Source organism: Syngnathus typhle, linkage group LG9 (genome assembly GCF_033458585.1).
Source record: "Syngnathus typhle isolate RoL2023-S1 ecotype Sweden linkage group LG9, RoL_Styp_1.0, whole genome shotgun sequence".
Taxonomy (NCBI): Eukaryota; Metazoa; Chordata; class Actinopteri; order Syngnathiformes; family Syngnathidae; genus Syngnathus; species Syngnathus typhle.
Window position 1 is genome coordinate 9408692 of NC_083746.1, and position 27916 is coordinate 9436607.

General features: G+C 40.8%; 2 protein-coding genes across 2 annotated transcripts in view; one reads left to right on the top strand and one right to left on the bottom strand.

The window, feature by feature from the left end:
- LOC133160028 (E3 ubiquitin-protein ligase SH3RF3-like) overlaps positions 1-8558 on the bottom strand; it is a 40570-nt gene extending 32012 nt beyond the window's left edge. The window contains exon 1 of the mRNA XM_061287551.1: positions 7854-8558. Coding sequence (XP_061143535.1) covers positions 7854-8258 — 405 coding nt within the window. The 5' untranslated portion in view covers positions 8259-8558. The remainder of the gene's footprint in view (positions 1-7853) is intronic.
- Positions 8559-11892: 3334 nt separating this feature from the next.
- Positions 11893-26940, top strand: edar (ectodysplasin A receptor). Its single transcript, XM_061287303.1, has 12 exons — positions 11893-12072; positions 18300-18365; positions 18874-18993; positions 20514-20695; positions 21248-21333; positions 21706-21783; positions 21855-21980; positions 22055-22126; positions 23473-23539; positions 23964-24246; positions 24342-24405; positions 24480-26940. Exons 2-12 carry the CDS (start codon positions 18315-18317, stop codon positions 24863-24865), a joined length of 1515 nt encoding a protein of 504 aa, XP_061143287.1. The 5' UTR covers positions 11893-12072; positions 18300-18314; the 3' UTR covers positions 24866-26940.
- Positions 26941-27916: the final 976 nt, after the last annotated feature.

Genomic DNA, 27916 nt, shown 5'->3' on the forward strand with positions numbered 1-27916 from the left:
CAACTTTAACTTGGCAGCAATTTAAACAAAATATGAAATATCCCATTGAGCGAATTATTTCTCTGCTTTAAATCTCACGGGGCTATCATTTTAGTTACGAAACAGACAAACATTGCGACATATTTGGATATGTATTTCAATGCTTGATAAATGTACTGTAGATTCATCTTGAATCACATCATGTTTTGTTGACGAACATATTTAATCAACTCTTTTTTGAACTACCTACTTGTCTTCTGCAGTCCGAGCACAGAATCTTTCAAAACTGGTTTCACAACAGCTTGTGCTATTGTGCGTGTCCTCTAACGCCTCCTCTATGGTTCCGTCTATGTTCTGATCACAGCGATTTGTAAATCACTTTGATAGGACAGCTTCCTTTCTCATCTCTCACAAAAACACACAATGGGCTCGAACGGAGAAAAGATAACGAGCGGCGTAGCCGTTGAGGTGAACCGGGGGAGGCTGCGGCAAAAAGAAAAACAAGAGTTGATAAGGACAGAAATGGGGTTAATGTATGAAAGAAAAAGTATTTTCAGAGAGGAAAAAGGGAAAGCCACGGCCTCGGGGTCTGACACTGTCCCAGTTTTACGACAGCGTCTATATCTCCTGTGGCTTTCCTGAACATTTCCACCCACTTGATTAATGCTGCCATCACAACTAAAGCCAGCATCTTTGAAGACTGCAAGAAAAGTACGTTGAGGGACATACACAGCACTTAGTTTAAGCCCATAGTCATATTTTAGCCTTGATTACAGGAAAGAAATTGTTCTGGGACTTGCATGTGGGTTGGAACTGGGACACAATGGATATACTATATCTTATGACGGAGTGAAACAAAATGTAAAAAAAATGACCTCTGGAAGTTGAAATCGCTTTGTTTTCAAGCGTACAATTAAAACGGGATTAAACCGTTTCAGTGGGTAAGTGGAAGTGATTTCTCGGTGAAGTGTAATTTGGTGCAATTTATGAATTCGTCTGTGACAAGTTCAAATCCCTGAATGACAGATGATCTTTTTCTGAAACGTGTCCACATCTTTTTTTGTATAATTTTTTTTTCACCAGAAAATATATCCTGTGTATCTCTAGGCTAAAGAGGGCTTAGTTGAAGAGAATAGTATGCTTAGGATTAACCTAAAAGTTGTTTGCACTTTCTAAAAAAAAACACAGTTTGGGCATACTAAGAGGTTTTCCAATGCAATAGGCAGCTCGTGCCAAATCAACGGCTTGATGACCTGTGGCGCTTTAATCGAGCTGGCAGGACCTGGTAGCGGAAGCCCGAGATGAGTTGGGACTCCAGCCAGCTGTCTGAGGACCCATGAAGGGAATGAATAGCGAATTGAGTAGCAAAACGGCCGCGACCGTTTGCTCAAAGTCGCTCTGAGATGGCACAAGCACCACTCGGACAAAAAAGATGGGAGTGATGAGGGTGAAGGGAGAGAAAGGGGAAATGACACATGACAGTGACGCGCAGCGGTGCTGAAGGATGCTTTGGTATTCAGACGAGGCTACTTTGTAGTTTGAGGACTGTCAACGCTGGTGTCTGTTGCATGAATATGCGCAATGTTGAAACTGGCAGGATTTTACAGCATTACAGATGTAGACTAAATTGTTGGTCATTGAAATGAGATAGAAGAAAAGGAAAGCCTAATTAAGTCACTCCAACAGAATAAACATGATCTGGAAAAGCTTGAACCAAAAATTCGCAACAAAAATTCACCCATGATTAGGGAACTAAGATTATTTATGATTCTTATTTAAGATAAATTGTTGGTCGTTGAAAGAAGATGGAAGAAAAAGATAATTAAGCCGCTCCAATAGGATAAACATGATCTGGAGAAGCTTGAACCAAAAAGTCGCACCAAAAATTCACCCATGATTAGGGAACCAAGATTTTGCAGAGCTCTTCTGTTCCGGGGATCGGTTTTTGAAAAATAAAATACCAACAAAAATGTGACCTATATTCCGGAGCAATTTATATGTTGTTATTCGTAGTGCATTTTTCTTTAACCGGTATAATCCGGAGCCACAAAAACTACAACACACCTGATACAAACCATCAGGATTGTTCTCAGGCTTTCCCAATGCTTTCTGATGAGCTGTTCATTTGCTTTAGGTGTGCAGGAGTAGGGACACACCCGAAGCAGGCTATATAAGAACTCTGCAGAACTGGACTTGGCCAGTCCTGTCTTAACGAATACAAAATGATGCCTCAACATATGTATGAAAGAAAGATAGAAGCACTAGCACGAGTCTCCTGTTTTCATGCTGAGTAGCAATTTTGTGACAATCTGTTTCCAAACAGACACTTTGTCCTCCTCCACTCAATATGTTCTCTTCTTAAACCACTCAAATTGTTCCTGTGTGTATAAGAATTAGTTAAAGTGCAGGGAAAACTTCTTTCACAGCAAGAACGACAAATTGAAGTAACCAAATCCTCAGCATAGCAAATTGTCATTGGAGATTCAAATGATCTAAATTAGACATACTCGTCTGCTTTGTTGCTAGATGAAGACAAAAAATAGAATACGAGATCAACAATTGTAAGAAATGTTTCAGTGATAGATTTCCACACAGATTTACAACTTAATAACTGTAACAACTCTGTTTTTATAGAACACGAGTCAGCCAGAACCGAAGCAAAAGCTCCTATCTGTTCTTTTTATTCCAACGCAGCATGTGTTCTTCAGTCCTGAAATCAGATTTCAGTTCCAAACACACGCTAAAATTGAGACCAAACAGTTGCGTCTTTCACGCTGGAAACAATTTGTGACGTGACCGCAGGTTGCATATTTTTGATACATTTTCGACAAGGATCGGTTTAACTATTGTCACCGTGTGATTTCCTGAGGGCCTGTTGTGCTGTGAGTGCTAAAGAGTTTTCTGCACTGTTATCTTTCTTGCAGGAAGTTGTGCACAAAGTTGAATCGAGTTGAATTTTTAAAGGTGGCGTTGGATCCAACCGTGGAATATTACCAAATGGCTTGGTTGATGTTCATTGAAAAATAATTTCAGTTTTTCTGATATATTGAAATATTTAATCTGACATGATTAAAAACCCAAGTGGATTATCTAAGAAAACATTGGCCTAACCCTACAATGACAAGAAATACACTTCAACTTCACTTGCAAGATTCACATAACAGGGATATGAATTTGAGTGCCAGACTGATCTATGTTGCCACGGCAACAAGTCTTTGGTAATGCGTCTTGTCTGTGATTGTTCAAGAAACACCTAATCGCATGGACAAACAGATAAATGCACAAAAACAAAAATCCTTGATGATCTAAGTTCCCATGATTTATAGCGGAAATCCAAAAATCCAAATTTGAACTTTTGTTGTTTACATAATTGTTGAAATTTTCACGCAATTTAAACAACATTTAAACGTTGTCGTTCACTTTCCTCCCATCGTACGGGGTTAGCTGCATATACCACACACGACGATTTATTCACATAACATAAATACATATTTCTACACTGAATACATTTAACACACCCACCAACCGCAATCACATGCCACCGACATACCAACGCATACACTTTTCCCGTGACTCATAACAGATCCAACAGGGAATGTTTCGGAGCAGACGTCAGAACGGAAAGACGATCGCAGCTGTACTACAGCCATGAATGTTGTGGATCGCAGTGTCCCAAAATAACCTGGGATGTTCTTAAGTTAACCCCCACTCCAAATGCGAGACTGTTTTCAAAAGCAGAGCTTGCAGCATAAATGGAAACCATTTGATGCATTGTTCATATTTAATCTTTTATTCAATACTTGACGTCCCCCGTTGTTATATTCAGATCGTCTAAGTTAAGCGAGGAACTTACGGTGAATTTTGAATACAAAAAAAAATGTTTCTGTGAAAAGAAACTGAACAACCATGGAAAGTTCAATCGGTCCCACAGGCGAAATGGGTGGGTTGGCTGGTAGGGAGACATAGAGACTGATTTTCACAAAGACCCAAAACACATTGGCGGTGACGGATTGAATCGGAGAGCCGTGAGAGGGAACAGCAGGTTGGTGAAGAGAGAGACCTGCATTCATGGCCGTACGTCCCGCTTCTCCTCAAATGTGCCTGCATGTGTGTGTGTGTGTGTATGCTTGCGCTCATTTCTTTCTTCTTCTTTCGACACTACTCTTGCCAAGTTTCTGCTGCCCGCCCGGTTTTAAAGTGGTCGGTGGGCACATTTCAACAACTACCCATTAGAGGGAAAGTCGAGGAGAAGAGGGAGAGGCCTTTTGGCGAGTCTACAGGAAGGACCTGCGACATTTGAACGTGTAAGCACCTGTGCTTACTTTGGGAGACTGCCTAAAAAATTCACATTTCAAATCATCTTTCACCATTGAATTGAATGGAAATGCCATTAATCTGTTCCTCCCCCCCGGAAAGTTATGAATTTATTATTCAAGAGTCTGACTATAGGATATTTGAGTGGGGATTATTTGGTTAAATAAATAAATTAAAAGAGTTTGACTTGTTTCAATGTTTTGACACGTTGACTACTTTACGGTACAGATAGTGTTTTAAATGCCACCAGTGAAATGCGGGGTCTTGACCACTGACCACTGACATCTCACCCTCATTTCCATAAGATCCCTTGCCCACCGAGTGAAGGAGTTGACCTTTGACCTAATGTCTATGTGTGAACTTGTTAGACTGGGGGATGGAATTGATGAGATTCCACCCATATACCCGTGGGAATTGCGGACAAAGCTTTAGCAGCCATCATGTGCATGCACATTTTTTTATTTGTGCTTTTGGGGGCCATATTGGACCTTCCTAACCAGATGTGAGACAAAAAAATAAAAATAAAAATCTGATCAAACTATGTGCATATGTGCTCTTAATATATTTCATTTTTTTATTTTTTTCAGTGCATGATCCATCATCCTGAAGCAGACAACAAAGTAACCGCATTTAAGTTGTATTTAAGCGCCATTAAATGTTGATTTCCTTTGACATGTTTGGATAGCTGGATAAGAAAAAACATGGTAAACAAATCAGCCAGAAGTATCTACACACACGCACGCAGGCGCACACACAGTTGCACTGAATCCTCAGAGCTCTGCTCACAAAGAAAAAAAAACAAAGTAAATATGTTTTGATGTGCAGCCAAAAGTCTGCATATTTCTTCTTTCTAAAATGTATCAAGTGCAGCAATGGCTTTTCTTCCAGCGGCCCACTATCATATTTCAAGTGAGCAAGGAATTCATCAATCTTGACAAAGTCCTATTGGTCAAAGCCCAACGAGCATGAAAAAAAAAAAACGCTGGTCTTGCTGCCGACTCAGCAATTCTGCTTGCTCTTCAGGTTCCATAGCAACATCGTATTTACACTCCTCACCACTTGAAGTAGTGTTCTTTTTGACCCATTTGACACCTTCCATAATGGCGTGTGTGAGTGTCATGTCAGATTTTCGTCCTCTTGTGAGGCCCGTGTACTTTGCGTGCAGGAAAGGGGGGGGCCGCACACCGGCCCCGTACCCCGTGGAGGAGATTAATTCTCACTTTTATCATGGAGCAATGCTCTCTGGGGAGCCTGGAGGGGACTTGGGCAAAGTGGCTACAGGGGGATTGTGGATCGTAATAGTTTGTGTGTGTGTGTCTGTGCAAGCACGTGTGTGTGTGTTCAGTGGCATACACACATACAGTCGAGTGGTTTCGGAGTTGGGGGCGGACGAAAGCAAACAGTCCGGTCTCAACCCTGTGTGTACATTTCGGCGTGCATATTCGTGGCGGAGGACCGACTGATTGATTTATTGATTCGTTCAGCCATGTTGCGATGAATGTTAAAACTTACTTTGTGTACTCTTTACTTGATGTCCCAAAGGTTAGGAATATTGAATGAATGGAAATGGGGTGTTAAGTGTTGGCGGAAATGTCCCGGAAGATTTAGATTGCATTTCGTGGCCATAGTCAACTTGCTGGCAGCGGCTACACTTCATCATTCCAGATCACTCCACTGCATTAATCAATGGTCGCTTTGCTAGATAAGTCTTATTGGGAAGAGAGAGAGAGAGAGGAGGGCCTGACTTTATTAGCCTCATTATTCATAGAAGCCCAATCCTAATTGGGAATTTGTATAAGTGCTGACAGCAAATATGAACTTACAGTTCATGAGTTTGCGTTGTTACGAACATCACTACAATGCGAATACTAAAGTGATTTTTTTTTTTCCTTAATGGGCTTTCATTGGACGTTGCACCGCAAAATGTCAGGCAGTAAGGTCGACTGGAAGAGATGCGGCATGTAATTAAGAGCAAGAAGATAGAGACGGAATAGTAATCGTCCCGCAACAGCCATTGTTCCGACAGAGGAGACGATATATTGCATGCCTGTAAGTAGATGGACACTGTTTCCATGTGGTGCTGCTCTGTGAGTGGACAGACGGACGGACGGACGGACGGACGGACGGACGGATGGATGGATGGATGGATGGATGGATGGATGGATGGATGGATGGATGGATGGATGGATGGATGGATGGATGGGTGTTTAATTGCCAAGTGTCCCAATACTTTTGCATCAACAGTGCCACTGCCTGCTGGTTGCTGTCAGCTCCCATCACATTTCAAAGAAGCAAATATACAAGTGGCAAAGCACTGACACGCAAAAGATTAAAATTCAGAAGTGAGGCGTTACTGGATTTTTGAGGGGTAAATGAAGATAAACAATGCTGCATACCAGACTTTGGAAGTTTTTGTTCCACATCCCACACAGTCCTGAAATAGACACTACACATTGTTGGTGAGAGACAAAAGAGGCCAACAAATTGTGTTTTTCTGCATAATGTTTGAGAAGCAGGAGAGTCAAAGCAGGAGAAAAACCTGACGCTAAAAGTGACCGGTGGCGACGAATATTTATCGTGTTGATTAGAAGCCAAGCAGGCAAGAGCAATGTTTATGAAGCGGTGCTCGGAAAAAGATGCGCTCATAAGCACATGCTTGAAATTAAACTCTGACAGCATCATCTGTGGGGACTACTAAAGGCATTAAATGGCCATCTTGAGAATCCACCTTGGCGTGCATAGCTCAAAACAAGATTTTCTGCTCTCTTGAGTTCACTTCCTAATGCGGAAACAATTGTCTTGGAGCGACCCTTGATTTAACATTGACTTTATGGGCTCCATTGTTGGATCAACCTGCTTCAGACTGCAGGAAAAACATCAAGTCATGCACCTTGCATGCCAATACTGGTTCACTCTGAAAACACTCCACCTGCAGGAAACACCTGCTAATATATCACAAACTGTTTTGTTCTCCTTTTTATATGGAATAAAACTAGCACCTTGCACTTTTTTGGACATTCATGATAAAACTAACTGATCCCCTGGATATACTGCAGACAATCTGGATTTCTTCACCTGCTGAGCTATTGAAAGTGTTTTTTTAAATGACCATAAGCACAAATTCATACTCAAAGTCCAACTATGCCAAGTGAGATGAAAGATACAAGGATAACACATATTATTCAGTAGATGAGTCATCTGCAGTTCACTCGTGCGCATTACACTCGAGTCTCCTGCTGCCTGCATGGGATCGTGTTACCAGGTAAGTTTCTGATGCTTCCCTATCATCAGACAATTAGTGATGCAATATGTGAACACATACAAGAAAAGCAAAGAGCAACTAAGTCATCCTCAGTTTTCTAGCTACAAATCACCAGAGATAATCGGGATAGAATCTTGGAAAAATATCTGCACAATGTATCCAGTGTTCACCCGGTGATGCACTGCAGCAGGAGAGACAGCAGCGCTGTTGTCATTGTTGTCACATCAGAATGGAAAACAAGTAGTGCAAGATCCGATCAATTGGAAAAGTGGAGAGAAAAAGTGAGAAGATGGGCTACCTTTACAGGAGAGCTCCGGGTAGCGACGGGCAGTTCTCTCACGGCATTGCCCGGAGGAGACGCCGATATCCCAGCTGCGCAGATCTGCAGCGAGCCCCCGGCCATGGGCTGCCTGCTGCCCGCTCCAGCTCCGCCTCGCTGAGGCCGCTGTTTAATGCCGTCCAGGAGGCGAACGAGCAGGATGTTCGCCGGGAGATCATCCACTCCGCAGTCCACCAGGATGCGACACTCGGGGCAACGCAGCTCGTTCCGGGAGCTGACGATGTTCTCCAGGCAACGGCGGCAGAAGGTGTGCTGACACGGCAGCACCTTGGCCGTGGTGTCCAGGCGCTCCAGGCACACCGAGCACTCCAAGAGATCCAGTAACGACGAAGACTCGTCCATGTCGGCGGAGAGGGTGATCATCTGGGCTTCAGGCTCCGTGGAGACGCGGCGGCGGGTGCTGCTGCTGCTCCTGCTCCTGCTGCTGGTTCTTGTGACGGAGGAACGGACCTCGAGCACAGAACATTCTGGGAGACGAGCAGACGGGAAGCAGTCGAGGGACGCCCCGCGTGCGTCGTCGTGCACTTTCGCCTCCAGTGTGTCAGTGCGCCTCCCCCGCCGTGTGTCCGTCCGCTTTTGTGTGCGCGCGATCCGATCGTGTTTCTCGCGGCTGTGCTGGAGGCGCTGAGGTCACGCTCTCATCGCCATCCTCATCCTCGTCATCATCACTTATCGCAACCGTGGCGCGTGCGCACAGTCAACTTGGTTAAGAACACAGAGACCAGACAAGTTGTCAATCAACATAATCGGCCATATGACTAAGCAAGAGCTAATAAGTGAAGTAATTACGACAATAAGTCGCACTGGGTAGGCGAGGAAAAATAATAATAATTCCCCCTCAAATAAAAAATAGCTCACCCTTAATCTGTTCATAAGTGGAGCTTTGTGTGTTTATCGTTGTGGTTTAACTTGACTGTGCCGTAAAAGTGCACTCATATGTTTTCTGCGTTTTACCTGCAGCCTTTGATGCAGATCCTAAATTGTCGACTAAACAGTATTTACTTTTGCCTCTCGAATGATGGTCATCAATGCAAAAGATCATTATTTGTTTTCTTTCTTTTTTTTAAGTACTTTTTATTATTACCGGAGCTTGTGTACCTGCAAAGCGGCAACTAACCTCACGAGTAAAAATGGTCTTTCAATGCCCTCTAGCGGTTAAAAGTAAGATTTGTGTTGTTTATTTATAAAAGTGTGATTCCGTCCCAAATCCTTGGCACTCCTGGAAATTTCCTACATTCTCATCCAACTTCTTTTTTTTTAATTATGCAGTTGCACTATTTTTTTTTAAGTTTATTTAGACAGCTTGCAGTATTATTACTGCCGTCTGCTAACACAACATTGGAAGCCACATAAAGTTGAGTGTTATCATCTGTGAATGCGGGCGGGCCTACGTTGCCCGTCCACCTGTTCAGACCTGCTCCACTCTTGCAATCATTCAGCGCCAGAGGGATCAGGAGTGAATGCGCTAGTTCGTCCCCGTGTCAGTATGCGACTTTGCACGGTGAGTGGGAGGGCGGTGTTAGGAGGGGGAGTATGGGGTAATTGCCACCCACAATGAAAATGCTCATAAAGAAAATGTCAAGGCAGAATTTTATTACACAAGAGTACTAATAATAAATGTAAATGATAACTGATCCAATTAGAAGTTGCATAAGTGTACACACCCACTTAAAACTGGGGGATTCGGCGGTGTTCAGAATTAACAACTCACATTCAAACGTGTTAGATGAGAGTCAACACACAGGTGTCCCTATTGAGGTGGCCACTGACTGTATATAAAGAGGGGGTTTAGTTCATATATTGGTGCTAAAATGAAATTCGGATTGAACTGCAATGAGACTGTCTGGTAGTAAAACGAAGGTCAACTACTTGAAATCGGGGTCCCGCTGCATAATATCCACGGGGACCTGGCATTTCTTCAAGCTCTATTTACAGCCCGTAGCAAGACTGTGGAATATTGCAATGCCACAGCGGCTCGTCTAAAGCGAATGTCAGTCTGAAGTTGTCAAGGCCTGATTTAAAGGCCTCGCTCACAAATACTGGCAACAAGCCACTCTTCATCTCTCCCGGTCTTTATCATTGTCACCCAGGTCTTGCGCTCGGCGTGTTTTATCTCATTTATATACATTCCCGCTGCCGATAATTGAGATTTAAAGGTAGAGCGAGAAGTGCTGGAAAGTGATTATTGGATGAAAATCCCTCTCAATCCCTTTTAAGCAGAAGCTAAGAGTGATAAGAAGCTATTTTGGAGCTGCAGTGGTAAAACCAAGGCAATTAAATTGTCTGTTAAGGAGGCTAACATAGCTACGGTCGTGAAGTCGTAAAAAGGTTGAATTTGCAAACAACCTAAAGTCTGAAAATTGTTATCCTCACCTGACTTAAGCAAAGTCTGTTTTTCCCTCCATTCTGAGATAAGCAACAATTTATTGTGCTTTTATGTCACATATTGTTTTCATGGTAAGCTACACGTGTGTACTTGTATCTTTGTCCCCTCATCAGCCAGTGGCCTTGGCTCATGCAAAAATAGGTTAGCTGATGCAGCAGTTACCATGGAAACCGGGTCTTTTTTTTTTTTTTTACCCCGTCTTTGTAATGGACTTGTTATTAAATGTGTGAAAATGAGTATTGGCTGACGGGAGTGCTAAGAGGTCAAAGCAAGTTTGGAGATTTTTTTCTTTTTTTTTTAAAGTCTTGGCTAAGAATATAGAAAATACTTGCCCCATAGATGAGGCACGGAAAGATGGAGACTTTTTTATTTTACTCCTTTTGCCGACATGTTTTCATATCATCAATTTGTAGCTTCATTATTTTTAATGTTGCTTCATTATAGATTAAAATGCCGTTTAAGCATCCCTCATCTTTTCATATATTATCTTATTGTGCTTCACTCTGGCTCATTTATTTCTTACGCCAACCCGTCATACTGAATCAGGATTTGTGGCGGTGTAGCGTACATTTGTTGTCACATTACTCTTGTTGTTTATCATATCCTCATCCTGTATTTATGTAATCTAATCTCTTCCGCTCTCCTCTTTTTTTTCTCTCTACAGCAAAAGCCCCTGACTCAACATAAATAACATGTTGAAAAAGGATGTGAAAAAGAAAGAAGCTTCTAATAGGTTAGTAAGTGAGGGATGCTGATTGAAAGAGTGAATGACCACCAATGGGTAAAGATAAGAAGTGAGGAGACAAGACTGTGGTCAGAGAGAAACACAAGGAATGGGGGAAGCGTAAAGTAATTAGAGGACCCTGAGTTTTCAAAGAAGCTTTTATCTCATCCTTCCTGTGGCAGGGAAGACAGCAGCGGCAGAGAGGAAGGAAGGAAGGGAGATCAAGACCGGGCTTCGGTCTTTTTCAGACAACCAACATCACCCACGAGTGTCTATGCATTGAGTCTTGTGCAGAAAGATCCAGCGATAGACATAAAATGATGACGAGGCATTTTTTTCTTTATCTGTGTATACTAAAAACAGTGGCGATGTCTTAGACCGTGGCGGAGCTAGATGGGGGGGCTGCGGGGGCACTGAGCCTCCCCCCAAAAATATACTTGAATCCCAGACCAGATTACTGACTTTTGGGTATTTTTCAGTTTTTTTCTAAATATTTTTTTCTTACCCTTACCACTAAGGGAACATACAATGAATCTTAATCAGCATTTTTTTTTTAAAATAATTATTTATATTGTAAAAAGCGCAACATTTAATAGTGTGATGCTAGCACTCAAATACAAGTCATCAATTTAAATCTCATTATTATTAAGAAATCCAAGCTTCATGTTGAAACCTGAACTGGAGGAGCAGAAAGTGGTAAAATTAGTATGGGGGGCAGTTTTTTTTTTTTTTTTTTTTTTTACTGCTACTAACTATTTATGGACGCTAGAGGGCACAGTCGAGTCAGGACCTGCATCCACCCTCCTTCCATGCCAGGAGTTTACCTGCTCTCATCCGTCACAGGGCGGAGAAACTTTTCACTTTTCCCCATTAAGGAGGAGCCTGCAGACACGTAAAAAGTGGATGCGGAGAGTCATGTTCACTTGTGTGGACTGAGACCTTCATAGTCAGTCAGGCCGTCAGTGATGCTAATTCCAGGTTGATCCTGCTCAAGGTGGACCAGGACTGCCAGCTGAAGAGCAACATCCACTGGTGTGCCTTCCACTTACCTCTGAAGATCATCACAGGTAAGACCTCAAAGCAGCTGTGGAATGCTTGGACAGATTTCTACAAGATTTGGGGGAAAATCCTAAGCAGTCCTCATTCATTACTTGGCTTTCATTTTTACTTGAATCCAAATAAATCCTTGTCACGTTTGTATGTTTAGTTTTGATTAGCAAATCGCTCCATCACTGAGATAACATTGTTGTATTTGACTGGTGGGCCAACGCTAGCCAAGCACGTGTAATGCAGATGTAAAGTTTGCCTGCCAAGTGCTTCACGTTGTGCAAAGTTTGCTTTATTAGCATGCATGACAGGCACATCCTCAAACAGACTGAATGCATGAAAGCTGCGTGTTGGTACAAAGATTTCAGCCTAAGGTTACAAACAATTTACTGTGCTTCATCATCTGTTCTGTTCTGCTTTGTAAGAAGGTCGTCTTTATCTTGTTGTGAGTGGACTTATTTCCTAATTAATTTAGTAACACCATCCCATGGGAGAGTGCTTAAAGGATTTTTTTTTTGGGGGGGGGGGCTACGTGTGAGGTTGTGAGCAAGCACACCTTCCGCCTGTCTGCATAATTGTTTTCATGGTGCCGCCTGACTGTCCCGGGGCCCTCAGGGGAAGTCCTGCCCGCAGACAGGCAGCTCGGCAGTTCGGCCCGGTTGGGGACAAGCCGGGTCCTGCCGAGCTTCTGAAGTCTGCTGGCTGACTTTGAACTGCAGCTGCTGGAGGTGGAAATCTATCTGTCTCAACACACACACACACTTCTTCATACCTCCACAAGACCCCAAAGCCGTCCCTCTTGCCGTCAAGACTTTCATGTTCACAGGTAGAGGAAGCCTCAAGAGGACGGGGATGTAATCTTCAAAAGATGTAAAGATATCTTTTGAGGATTGAAGGTGGAGTGAGAGAGAGCGAGAAAAAAAAGTCTGGATGGAATCTAGTTTAGCCATTTCAGCACCATGTTGCTTTACACTAAATCCATATCAACCCTGTTGAGTGGATCCGTGTGTTTCCCTGTAGTAGCGAGGTGATTTATGTACAAATGTCAGATTTGTTTCACATCCAAAACGCATAAGCACAGTGAAATTTATGGAGCTCCAGGGGCCCATTTATTCATTATATATATATTCTTTATATTTTTTATATATATATTTATTTTTTTATATATATATATATATATATATATATATATATATATATATATATATATATATATATATATATAATTTATTTATATATTTTATATTTTTTTATTTATTAATTTTTTATTTTTTATATTTTAAAGTCAAACAACAGATTGTGACTGATGACGTGATTGGAAATTCTAATGCAAAACAAACTTGTGTAATAATGAAGACATCACAAAGATGTCACGCCACTTCCAAAAAAGATTCTTAGTAAAAGTAGTGCTTTGGTATTCACGTCCTTGCCGATTGAAAAATACTGCACGGATCTGTAGAAAATTATGAGGCCATGATGCACTCCTGCATTACGTTTGCTCAAATTGGTTAGTTCTCATCTAATTACACCGATAAATAAAATACAGACCCATTCCGCCTGAGAAAAAAACAAAACAGTGACATGTTGCAAAGGAGCCACCAGATTATTGGCACAATTCTTGGAGTGGGTTGACCGCAGCTGCGGAGCCTCAAGCGTGGGATGATTTATTGAAGGCAATTGGCGAGAGTGAAGTCACCCGTGAACCATGTTGCTTTACTCATCCGATTCGTATGTAGCCTTGCAACTTAGATGAGTATGCTTTTTTTTTTTTTTTTTTACTCCTTTTGTCCCAGGAGAGAAAGCAACATTAGGTGAGAAGAAGGAAGGCAAACCATTGCCAGCTGTTGGCATGAAACTTTCCGATGATGATTTCCTATGATTTGAGTTTGGAGGAATTCCCTGACCCCCCAAACGCTTCCATCCATCATGTCATCATGTATCGCATTTATGCAACCGCAGGGAAGGCTCTCATAGTGCTCGGATCTGTCAAAGAAACTTGTTTACTCTTGACTAGAAGGTCATTCATAATCTACGTCAGGTATTCTTGTCAGCGCCTCTCAATAAATCCACCCACTTACTTCAGACGCAAGATCTGTGAGGAAGTGTGCCTCATGCATTCTTAAATGATCCAATTTTATTTTTTTTTTTTAGACAGACAAAAAATGCCTTAGCTGCACGGTCCAATAATGAATACAAATACATTCCAGGCTGCAGATGAAGCTTTCCCTTTAGAGCCACGACAAAATAAACAAGTCAGAGGGACAAGATGGAGACATTGTGGCTCAGCCAGTCGAAAAAAGAGCCAAACAAGGTATTAGGAAGAGGAGGCGATGAAAGACATCACCAGCAGGCAAACCATCAAAGAGGAAAGACTTTTGACTGTGTGTATGTGTGTGTGGCTTCTTTTTATGTGTTTGTTTTTACTCTGCAAGCGAGTGGGAAGCTGCCACTTAGTCTGTAATTAAACCAATCAAAAGATGAAGAGAGATGAGGAAATGCATACACACATGCATACATTATACACACATCACAGAGATGAGATGGCGTTATTTACGCAGAGGTGGGTCGAGTAGACACAAAATGTACTCAAGTAAGAATACGGATACTGGAGAATAACATGGCTCAAGTAAAAGTAAGCACTCTTGCGAAAAAATTATCAACTCATTCACAACCAATGACGGCAATACACGTCATAGGTCGAATTTTCCGAAACAAATTTTCCATCTTATTTTAATCGCGTTCATGTTCTTGTGTGTGACAGTTATGCTGCATCGTTATGTTATGTTATGTTATGTTATGTTATGTTATGTTATGTTATGTTATGTTATGTTATGTTATGTTATGTTATGTTATGTTATGTTATGTTATGTTATGTTATGTTATGTTATGTTATGTTATGTTATGTTATGTTATGTTATGTTATGACCCAGTGCCTTATTTTTTTTTTCAATATGAAAAGTGATACATTTTATGACCGTTTTGAAATATGGCCTGTAAGGAACAATTGCTTCAACAAACCAATCAGAGATCAATCAGCGTTCCGCATTATTTCAATCGACCTCGAACCTTTGAGCCGTCCTAATTGTGCAGCACGTTAATGTCCAAACATAATTTTTCAGTGGCATGTGTGTAAAGCGATATTTTGCAAGTAAACGAGGTCCAGCTGTCGTTTGACATTTTCTTCTTCACGCAAAGTTGGAAATCACTTCACTTGTGTTTATTTCCACGACGTTGATGATGTCGCTAATGAGCTGTGTTGGGCCTCGTTCAGACTTCTCTGGTCTTTCTCTGTAGAGAAACGTTGTTGTGTCAGAAGAAAAATGAAAGTACTCGAAATACAATTCTGTCGCCAAAGAAAAAAAAAATGAAGCTTCTCGGTCGGAATATGCTTCCAATTCCTATAATCATACCCGACCATAAAATAAACTCGATTATAATGACAATCATTACCTACAATGACCCAGTTGTTAAAACCCACTTTGGGTCCAAAGGTGAAAGCATTTGGCGTTTTGAGTGACAGCCTTTTATTTACTCTGTTGAGCTGCCTCCCCCACGCTGGAGACAAAATGCCAGCAGCTCATGGGCGGCTAATGAAAATCTAGTAACTTGGATTTTATTCAACTGAATCACCGTTCATCATCATTGTTGACTATATGTAGACTCTACATTGTAGAGCAAAGAAGTCAATTCAAGTAAACGGAATCAGTTGTCTCTCTTCTCAGGCCACTAAACGTAAAGTCGATTTATATCGTTGATTTATTCTCTGCTGTAAAAAGATTGCGCACAAGATTGAGTGACGTTAATTCGAGCACATGTTGCGCAGATGTTAAGGCACAGTGATGAGGAAAGTTGGAACTATGATGAGAAAAAAAAAATCTGGAAATGATTGACAATGGATGGAGAAACTCATCAAATTATGTTAAGTCACAATAACTTTTTATTTTTATGTCAAGGCTCCAAAGGCGGAATACTTGATTTACAGCATGTGTTTGTTATTTGACAGGGGGAAAAAAAATCATAAAATATAATTAAATTTGATGGGGTTGAGTCATGGTTTTGAGAAATTAAGTTAATTGTCTGTTTTCTGGCAACACAACTCTGTGGCAGATATGGAGAACTGATTTATGCTCAAAGCAGCAGTTTGAAGGACAAAAGTGGCTGGCAGGTTCCTGATTTTGCCAATCTGGTAATCATTGACGAGTCATCATCGGTCATCATCGCAACCAAACTTACTGTGATTATCGTTTCAAGAGAAAGTGTCATGTAAGGCTACTTCATGGATGCATGACATGAAAAAAGCAAAAAAATGACAAAGGAAAACAATTTCAATAGGAGACAGGAGGTCCAAATTTATTTTCCATGTGCTGTAAATTGAGTTGTCATAGGAAATCTGGAGATCAAAACCAAACTTTGTTCTAGTTTTAGAGAGGTTCATGTGTCATGCATAACCTGCACGCTGAGAGTGAAAAAGCCTAAGGATCTTAAACCCAGAGTCATGCTTTTGTCTTGAAAAAGAAGACTTTCACCAAATTCAATTACTTAACTCATCAGGGCTAGAATGTTTCTTTTCCCAAAATAGTCACAAAAACAAACCTTTCTGGGTATTAATAAACAATGGCAAGTTATATTAAATATTAAATATTAATATTAAACAGCCACAATTTTTTAATCAAATTTCATGCTTTACCCAGCACTTTAGGCCGACACATTCAACTTCACCTTTCACACCACCTAAATTTGACTGGGGCCCACAAAATTCTGCCAAGACTACCTGGTAATGACACACCAAAAAAACACAAAAAAAAAAACAGAGGAGATACTTAGAAAAGATTATCCGATCGTTAGAAGATGAATAACCCTCGGGGCCTGACTTTCATCCCAGACCTGCCTCGACACACAAAGATAAGATTTGAGGGGGGGTTGAAAGAAGTAGTAAGGCTTGTCAAAAGACACAGAGTCTTCAAACGCATTGCTCTTACTGCATGTGTGTGTGTGTTAGATTAAGTCAATGGTTTGCCTTGAGGGTCTTCATATACATTTGGCAGTTCTTCATTTCCTGCTATCCAGCCTTTTATCTCATCAGCAACACACACAAGCAGCCATACCGGTTGTGGCCTGACCGCAACGACTGTCCTCAAAGACCAATTTATGGGTTATATATTGTATGCATGTGTATGTATAAATGTGTGTGGGTAGGCAGTGATTACACAAGATCAAGCCCAGCGGCTAAGGGGAATTAGCCATCATTGAGGTTAAGAAGGTTTTCTTCACCAAGTGAAATCTATCTAGCCTTGAGGCTAATGGAAGGCAAAGTCTTAGTTTTGTGTTCATGCGTCAAGAGTCGAAGTTGGCTGTTGCGGTCTTGTCGTCCAAGTGCGGCGAATGGTTGAATTAGAAGCATTATCATAACACGCTGAGCCCTATTAAAGAAGAAACAGCGCTTAAATAATGCAGTGCATTTAGTCTTGCTGTCATGAAGGCGCCACTTTGCTAGCTACTGCACATATGCGCAACATGTGGCTTGTCAGACAGACGCCACTATTCAAACTTTGTTTGTTTTAACCTTGATAAGAAGGCATTTTGGATGTGTACTGATGCGATGCCCGAAGGAATAGAATGTTTTAACCAGAGAAGATGTTATATAAAGGCATTAGCGTGTTTTTTGGGCTTTGTGTTACTAATTCCAATATAAAGGGGAAGTTGTTGTTAGCTAGATAGGAAATGCGTGTTTGGGAAAATGATGATAAATACACAGCAAGGTTTGAAAAATGTGAAAAGTCAAAGAGAATGTGATTTATTTACAACTCCTGAGAAAAACTCTTTTTGATCAACACGGCTTTGTATAGTTGCCTTTTATGTTTTGAAGCACGTTTACGTTTTCCTCACGGTAGCATGAATCATGTTTTGACCTGTCGGGTCAAAAGTGTATGACAAAGCAACCCCACTATAAATATTATTTTCAGCCTAGTTATTAATTGTGTGTAAACGACGGACAAACAAAAAAGGTTTGGAGCAAAGGTTAGCCAACGGTGACACGTGCTAGCAAATATGAGCCGGAGCAGCGCCATGGGCTGTTTTGCTACTATCATTACATGTTTATTGGCAATGATGTTATAGTTGCGCTTCACTCAAATCATCTGGGCCACACACTGCGTCCCCCACCGCATAAACTCACCCAAAGCGAGAAGGATGTTGCAATGTTTGCATTTATATATTTACGATTTTTTTTTTTCAAAATGTCTTCCAGGAATTGAGCGCAGACATGCTGCAGAAGAGAGGAAGGACAAAATCCATCTTGGTGTCCTCAATTTTAGTACGTGTTATGCATTTATTTGACTTTCTACGTCAATTTTGTCACTTTATTCAACAACAGTGCTTATGTAAAGTAAAATATTATATTGGTCATAGAATCTGTGTGCTTTCCCAAAACTCTCAGTGTGCGAGGAGTTATAAAAATCCTCAAGGAAACTCATTCGCATTTATTCACATCTGCTCTCTGGGAACAAAACCACAATTATGTTTTACAACATATCACAGTTTGCTAATACTTCTGTGTAACCAGATGAAATTATTCTGCACACAAAGGATGGGCATAAAACGGGTTGGATGAGTACCAGAGTTTTTGTGACGCCAAGTTACATTCTACTAATCATTAGCATATGCTACACATTTTTGTAAGAGGATAAAATCTGGTTGAAGGACACCATATATATTTTCGCAAGTTTGGGGACTCGGGTATTGTAATTTCTGCCATATCATGTGTATTGGTATGACCGGCATCCAAACGTCCCTAATTTCTAATCTCATTTGTGTGTCTGTAGGTGTGTTGTATGCTTGCAAGTGCAGAGTATTCCAGCTGTGGCGAGTACGAGTTCTTAAACCAGACCAGCCACAGCTGCCAGGCATGCCCTCAGTGCCAGCCAGGACAGGAGCCGCATATGGTGAGATATTTGAAAATATATGACTAGTGCGTAAACATCATCCCACTTCAAAATGGAGTCATCAAAAAATAATTTGATACGCACATTTTTTCCATCTCGTTTCATGTGACATGTCTTGGAAGAAATGTGAGACCACCCACCATGTTGGCACGCATTTGCGCTGTCCTACTCGGTGAAAAGCGGCTTAATTCAAATTAACAGTTCTTGTAATCGCTTTTAGTGACATTGATGGGCAAGGTATGTGTCAAGGTCTGTCTGTCAGTCCACAAAGGCCAAAGAAAACAAAGCAAAAAAAAAAAAGCTTGCCATGTCAGCTCTCACAAAATTGTTCGACTCTTGGGAGACAACAACATCCTTCCTTTTGAAGCAGAATTAATTACTATTATTAACTTCCTTCCTCGTTTAGCGCCTTAATCCACTAAGCACACTGTTTTCACTGTACTAATTTCTCCTTTCCCCAATGAGCATGTCGGCCCGATCCCGATTCTCACCGAGACTAATGCAGTCAGTTTTCAACCGAAGACAGCCAGATTAGAAAGAACCGAGGATCAATCAGTCAAGCGTCGCCGTTGCACTTTCGCCCGCCTGTCTGATCCCCACGGAGCCTCTAATTCATGCTCTCAAGTGTGTGTTCAGTCACGGTGTTACCGCAGGGTGCATCCTCACGCTGACTTCAGAGTGTCTGCACAGGCATCACACGAAGATGAAGACGTTCAAGTCCCTCGCTTTTAATTTTTTTCATCCAGACTTTGATAAATGCAGCAGGTTATATTGTTTGTGTTGCTCAAGAGGCATAACATTTGGTATATCTGGAGTAGATTCAATACAAGCAGAAGACTAAACCAAAACCAAAAAAAATATTATTGTTAATCATGCACGTGTTTTAGAGTATATCACCTTAAAAAAAATAAAGCACTCAGTAAGTGACAGGTTTGTGCCGTAGGCCCGACACTGTTTTATGTATGACGCACGAAGGTCAACGAGGAGGGGAGCCTCATGAGTTTCCTCCAAGAGTTGATCCCCACTAGCCTCAGGCTAGTGACATGATCAAGTACGAGACATGACAGATCCGAGCAAACTGTACAGCGGTACCTTGAGTTAAAAATGTTCCAATTTATAAGATGGCACCAAAGTAAAATAAAAATAAATAAATAAATAAATAAATAAATAAATAAATAAATAAATAAATAAATAAATAAATAAACGAATAAACAAATAAATAAATAAATAAATAAATAAATAAATAAATAAATATCTGTATACCCTATTTCCCCCCAAAAATTAAGCAAATTGTCACTATTTGCTAATAGTTATTATATTATATTATATTATATTATATTATATTATATTATATTATATTATATTATATTATATTATATTATATTATATTATATTATATTATATTATATTATATTATATTATATTATATTATATTATATTATATTATATTATATTATATTATATTATATTATATTATATTATATTATATTATATTATATTATATTATATTATATTTGTAGACGTGCGGCTACGGCGTGAAGGATGAAGACTTCTCCTGTGTACCGTGTCCTCATGGGAAGTACTCCAAAGGCAAATATGAGATCTGCAGACGACATAAAGACTGCGACGCCCTCTACAAAGCCACAGTGCGCACGGTGGGAACGTCAGACAGCGATGCGGAGTGCGGCCCCTGTTTGCCAGGGTAAAACAACACACTGATACACAAACACAAAAGAGAATGTGATGCAAGCTTTTGCAACTTTTTTCAAAATAAAACGAATATGAGAGCACCATGGAAAGACAAAAAACTGATTTTAGATATGTTTATTGGAAAAATCGAGTTATATGCATTGTTTCTCTCTCTAATGTGATCCCGGATTGTGCTCTTATACTGCATTCCATTGTTCAAATATTTACCATAAATTTTGAGGTCTAGCGCTTCATTCCTTATAAGCAATCATTTCAAACTTATCCTTTTTACGTTCAATACAATCCCATTTAAACATATAACTAATGCTTTCAGTCATTCACATACTCCTTGTTGTCTCCTTATCTTCATTTTCAACTCAAACTTGTAGCGAGCCAAGTTTAGTGCCTGCAGGCTAAATTTCATCATCTGACAGGTCTTTTTTTTAATATATTGTACTTTGTCTCCCAAAAAATATTCCAAACCGCTCCTTTACTTTCTTCTTAAGAGATCGTCTTTCAAAGCTGATTTTACATCTCCTGACAGTGTGTTTTGTATTTCATGCAGGTATTATATGCTGGAGAACAGACCCAGAAATCTCTATGGGATGGTTTGTCACTCCTGCCAGAACGCGCCACCTAACACCAAAGAATGTAAGAACCAAAATCTACCTTTAGCCGTTGTTTTTTGTATTTTTAGTTAATGTAAACCCAATTTGTATCATGACTGCACATACATAAATAAGTCAAAATATTAGAAACACCGTCGGAAAAACATGAAAGAATTGATTATTCTTCCCACCCCTAAAACACGCACATACTTGTCTTGTATCTGCAAATTAGCGTCGTGTACGCGTTTGCGCAATTAAAACGTCAGGGAGTTTAAGAAAGATGATTAGCATGTTAGCACTTGCATTACACATTTTTGTGCCGTGTTAATTTTAGATCATTATGTTACATTAAAAATCATCGGGAATTTTTTTGTGGAATAACACATTTAGTGCCGTTTTGGGATTTGTGTCACAGGTATGCAGAACAATGTGCCAGTGCAAAAACCTCAATCGGATCCTGGCAGCACCACCGTGTTCCCTCATCTTCAAAAAGGTACACACAAACACACACATACACAAATACACACAGAAAAGCATGACTGTATTTTGTCTTCATTGTCTCAGATCCAACAGGACAAGGTCACCTAGCGACGGCTCTCATTATCGCCATGTCAACCATCTTCGTCATGGCCATCGCTATTGTTCTTATCATCATGTTTTACATTCTGAAGGCCAAGCCAAACAGCCAAGGTGAGCATGTGTAAAACAAACACACACAAATAAGCATGTAGGTTGTGACCCGTTTCACGTTTATCTCTTTGCAGCATGCTGTCATGGCCAAGTGAAATCAGTTGACACTCCGACCAATAAACAAGAGGACAAGAAAGACATCCCTGGTAGGAATTGAAAATATAAGCGAACAACAGTGTTCAAAATTTCTGTAAACTTTATTCACATGTGAAACCATGTTTTTAAAAAGAATAGCTTGCAAAACACACAACAATCGCTGTTCCAATTGAATCAAATGACAGTGCAAGCAGCATCCTGATTGCTGCAAGACAGACTATAATCACTATAATATACTATACACTATAACTAAAATAAGAATTCCCACCTTCGCTTCCGTGACGGTAAATGAGATTCGCACACAGGCCTGCAAAAAAAGCTTTTGCAATCAAACACAGCTAATGATGGGTTATTCTAAACGTATTATTATTATTAACATTATTATCATGATTATGATTTTGATCATGATTATTATTATTGTGATTGTTATTATTATTATTATTTGTGTCTTAAAATTTGAATATAGTTTATTTTTATGGCTCCAACTGTTTAAATGGATTGTGTTCCACACTGGGGGGAACTTTTATACGCACATACATATCTTATACTACACATTTCAACATCAAATTTCAAGTCAGTTCAACATGTGCGCTTAAAGAACGTTGGCTTTCATGGTAAAACATTCCGTTTGTTAGCCGTGCAAGTCTGAGTGTGTGTGTATGCGGGTGTGTGTGGGCTACAGCGTGATGAATACATCCTGGTGGAATGTGGAACCTGCCCAGATAAAGTCATGCATCCCTTAAGGCGCCATTTCTGCTGACAATGATGCTCTGTTCTCCTTCATGTGCCGGTTAAGCGTTCCTCAAAAGACTGTGGTCGAACAGGGCTGATTAAAAATAGACTTATTAATATAATGACTTAAAAGCACTGTAATTCATAGACTTAATAATATAATAGCTTAAATGAAGGCAATTTAGTATGATTCACAACAAAACATGTGGGTGCTTAAAGACGGGGTAATATCGTATCGACACGGGCGAGACGCCGTAGCTTCAAGCTGTAGCTGTCACGTATATGGACTAAGATAATAAAGCTGTGAGATGAAAGTCATGGGTGTTTACACACACACACACACACTTTTTACCGCCTGTATGGTAACAGATAGAATCTTCAGCCTTCCGATAACACCAAGTCTCACACCCATGCTAGCTTTTATTAGCCACGTTAAAAAGGCCACCCCAGCAACTAATATGAAACCACAAAGCCTCCAATTGCAACGCTTGCAGCCAGGATTGGGATTCACATAAGAGTCACTGTAATTACGGTGGTTTTTATAGACCACCACTCTTAAGTGGTGTATGGTCTGTGACAATAAATTATCAGAGAGACTGCTGATTTCTTTAGTATTCAACGAACTCAAGTGTGCATTATTTCAGAAAAATGTCTTCTCTTTCAGACAAGGTTGTGATCTATTCTGAAAAAGATGAGTTTGGCAAACTTCAGGTCTCACCTCAAGTGAAAAGGTAGGAGACGTGTTTGGAATGAAATACTAATTCATTTTCGTTTTGTGACATTATAGCCAATTTTAAGGTCAAGGAAAACTATAACGTACTTGATTGACACATATATAAGCATTCATTTGGAAATAATCAATTGACTCAAAATGGCCTCCCGGGTGCATGTGTGTCACAATACAACAAAAAAAAACGTAATTTGATTCGACATGTGTTTCTAATTTAGCCACTACAGAACAAGTCTGTTCGGCAGTAATATTGTTGATGTTGGCAGACGGTGTGAGGTACGCGACACCTCGTAAACACCCAGAGGTGAACAGTAGGGGGCGGGGTAGTTAAGGTGTTTTTCTCAAATTGGCTTTTTTTTTTTTTGAAGTTGCTCAAGTTGCATGTCGTTGCACACGTGAATAACATGTAACTTCCCGCGCGGCAGCGAAAACGACGCCTCCTCCGAGAACGAGCAGCTGTTGAGCCGCAGCGTGGACAGCGACGAGGAGGCCACGTCGGAGAAGCAGGGCTTGGCAAACGCAAACAACCTGACGCCTCTCAACAATGTGGGGAACAAGCCGGACCTCTGCCTGCTCACTCTGGGCGCGCTGGATGCCGACCCAGTCCGCAACGGGACCGCCAACGTCGCCGCTAGCAGTCCCGCTCCCGACCGCACGAACCACATCAGCAATGTGACCGCAATCAGCAACAGCAATAAGAACCCAGGGGTAGGAATGTGAATCTTTGAAATATGGACTATACATTTATGATTATAAACAGATCATCTGGATCACATTGTGTCTTTTTTTTTTCTACAACACAGATGTTGCAGAGTCGCAGGAAAAAGATCTTGGATCTGTACACTAAAGTGTGCAATGTGACAGACGGTACGTTACGCAGATAAAAATGTCTTTATGTTTAACTAAGAATCCTAATAGTTTGGATATTTCTGTCCCTTCAGGGTTGAGCCCCACAGAACTTCCCTTCGATTGCCTGGAGAAAGCCAGTCGCATGCTAAGCTCCTCCTACAGCAGCGAAGCCGCCGTGGTCAAAACATGGCGGCACCTGGCCGAGAGCTTCGGCCTGAAGCGCGACGAGATCGGCGGCATGAGCGACGGCTTGCAACTTTTCGAGCGGGTGAGCACGGCGGGATACAGCATCCCCGACCTGCTCACCCGCCTGGTGCAGATCGAGAGGCTGGATGCCGTCGAGTCGTTGTGCTCGGACGTTCTGGGAGGCAACGAAGTGGCGGCCGTCGGAGGCCGACGGGGCATTAACAGTTTTCACAGCCAGTTGGCGTGCCCGTCACCGTGTCAGGCGTCTTCTCACCGCTGCGCCAGCGTCTAAGACAAACGGATGCATCCGGAAATTAGACTGTACCCTCCCTCGTCACATGAAGAACATTGGTCGACCAAGAAGCTACACATCCAAAATAGTCAAATATGAATCTATCAATCAATTAGCAGTAGAGGGGGTCTTCCGTATATTTGCACAGCTCCACAATCAGTCCTTTCACCAACGACTTCCTCTTCGGCAACCTTGCCAGAACCAACCTCCACCTCCCTCATAACTTTTGCTTCCCTTTTTACCTCGATTATTGGGTGTGTAACTCCGCAGGGACCCTAATAGTCCAAGGTGTTGCGGTTTATACAGCGGGTGCAAAGTGCCCGTAAATTCCACCGCCCAATTAAGCTTTTAAAGACCAGTAAAAGTCCAGTGGAAAAGTTGAAAAAAAAATACAGAGCCACAGCAGAGGTATGACTAACTCCGCCCCCGGAGTCGATAAGTTATTTTGGCCACTGGTTTACACAGACAGTTGAACGGTGTAAGAAAAAAGTTACACAATGGCCTTGTTGTTGTTTTAATTCGGTTTTGTAGCTCAATCCTGACACAGAATGCCCGTCCACGTATTGTTGAGTAAATCAGCAGAACAAGTTTCAGACTAGCAATAATTCCGTCGAGCTAAATAAATCCACGCACGTGTACAAACGAGCATGTATTCTTTAGCCACAGCAGTAATACAAACCTCAAACTTTTAAATGGAGTGCCTTGTTAGAGCTACGCCACCTTGATGAAATCCAGTTTAATTCAAAACAGGGCTGAACGTTTTTATGGTGCTGTTTGCTGAGCTGGATGTCGGACTGGACGAAAGTGAAAGTTTTGAGTCAGGGCAACAGCTTACTTTATTTTATATTGGTCCTGAAGAGACGCAGAAGATTGATGGGATACCTCAGTAGCAGCAGCCGTGTAGCAACGTACGGAAAGACACTCCATATTGTCACACAACCAAAGTGTGACTGTATATATAACTTATTATTGTACATAATATTTACTTGAATAAAGACGTATGACAAAACAATGGTTTGATACTTGACTAGTTAGACACTCCATTCAACATTTTTTTTAATTTGCATTGTCTCGCAAAGCTAGGAGACTAATGTTTTAGATATATAATTTTATTCTAATTGCTCAGCTACCATACATTTTCAGGAAAACAAGATAAAAAAAAAAAAGATATTTGCAGTTATGGTGTTGGATAATATTATATTGTGTTAATTAGTACAATAGAATAAAACCAACATGCTTTTATTAAGACAGAGTGTTGTCAGTAACACACAAATGAAATTAAGCATTAATATAGTTCAGAAATATTAATCAAAATTAATTGTCTTTTTCGAGATCTCATTAGATTATTCAGGTGACTAATAAAATTTCTGTTGAGTGTAAAACTCCCCGGAGTTTGTGTTTTGTCTGGGTTTATTTCTTAGGTTTTGTTTTCTGGTTTTCTCTTGCTCTTTAGGGATTGTTGTTTCCACCTGTGCTTGACAACCTGTTCTCCCTCTAAGCCATTGCATCCCGTCCAGGTGTTTTGTGTTGTCTTGTCAGGGTGCTTGTATTTATTTCCCAAGTTTCTCTCAGTCCGTGCCAGACTGTTCTAATTTTTTTCTTCTGTTTTCTTTTTTTTTTTTAAATACTGGTGTTTTGATGTTGTTTTGGTCTTTTGGAACTTTGATTAGATTTAGAGTTTTCCCTGCATTAGTACACCAGCTGCTTTTTGTCAATAGATTTTTTTTTTCAGTGCAATTTGCATCCCTACCTTGCTAATCTTGCCACAACCATAACAAACTCTTTCCAGTCTGCACCATGTTCATCATAACTGGTGCCCCTATAATAATCTGTTGAGTCAGCACATATAGGTTTATTCCCTTTGAAACGATGAAGACAAAATCACTTGGCACACTTTCGAGTTGATTCCCTCGACTTCTACTTAGAGTTGATTAAATGTGACACATTAACCAGCATATTCAGCAGAGGCACCTTTTGCCTGGAGCCTGTCTGCACAACAACATATTTTGTAATGAAAAGTACAGATTTTGAAAAATTGCTTGTCTATATTAAATATGCTTTTTTCTTTTAAATCAGCATGTTTTTGCAATTAATTTAATTGTTTTGCCTGAGGTTGTTATGATGAATCAGCGTGCAGAGCAACTGAACTTTCATTGCCTCAACTTAGAGTAGGCTAAGAGTCACAAACTCTGCGAGGGTATCGGGAGCTTTCCCATTAGATCGGAATGAAGCGTGAGATAGTATACTGGAGGCTTTTAAGTTGCCAGCCAAATGATGATATCAGACTTTCTCGGATTTGAGGAGGTTAAGATGCCCCCCTCCCCTCCCCGCAACCGCCATTCACTCACTGCCCCATTTAGTGTCTGCTACATTAAGAGAATATCCACGTGCTTATTGCATGACTTCAGCAGCATGCACAACTCCATCTGGTGGAAATAATCTACATTTTGTGGTCTGCAATGTCAAGCTGCTGATTGTCTTGACTTTATGGCTCAGTCCAAGTGGAACCGCTAATGCCCCCCACCCCAACAACCAAATAACAATTTAATGATCTTAACCAGTCAGACTGGTGGAGGGGGAGCTTTTAACAGAATATTTGGATGAGAAAAAAAAACCTCAAACATAAATCACTATTAGTGCATAAAGTCGTGTGGGTGACGCATAGCAGGGTAGTTTGGCAGTTATGTTAGGAAACACGCACCAGACACTGGCAAGCACTCGTGAAAGTCGATAATTTGGCCGGTGACAGTTTCCAGAGAAGCAACACGTACAGCCCATTGAAGCCCTCAAAGAGAGAAAGCAGTTTTAGTTTAATTTATTTTATATTTCATATTTTATTTTATTGAGGAGGAGGAGCATATAGTGATATTTAGAGTATGGTATTGGGACAATGACCTCTTTAGCATGGCCTGCTCCTTCCTGGAAGTTCTCCAAGAGATTTTATGGGAGATCTTCATATAGAAGAAGTATCATACAAGCCTAATGGTGGCTGGCCTCTGAAGCTTTTCCTAACTGCAGCAGCATGGCAGACGATCCATAAAAGAACACATC

Coding starts and splice junctions, on each gene's coding strand:
- edar (XM_061287303.1), top strand. CDS start 18,315: ATGCTGCAGAAGAGAGGAAGGACAAAATCCATCTTGGTGTCCTCAATT. Junction 18,366..18,873: donor TCTTGGTGTCCTCAATTTTA/GTACGTGTTATG, acceptor GTGTGTCTGTAG/GTGTGTTGTATGCTTGCAAG. Junction 23,540..23,963: donor GTCTCACCTCAAGTGAAAAG/GTAGGAGACGTG, acceptor CCCGCGCGGCAG/CGAAAACGACGCCTCCTCCG.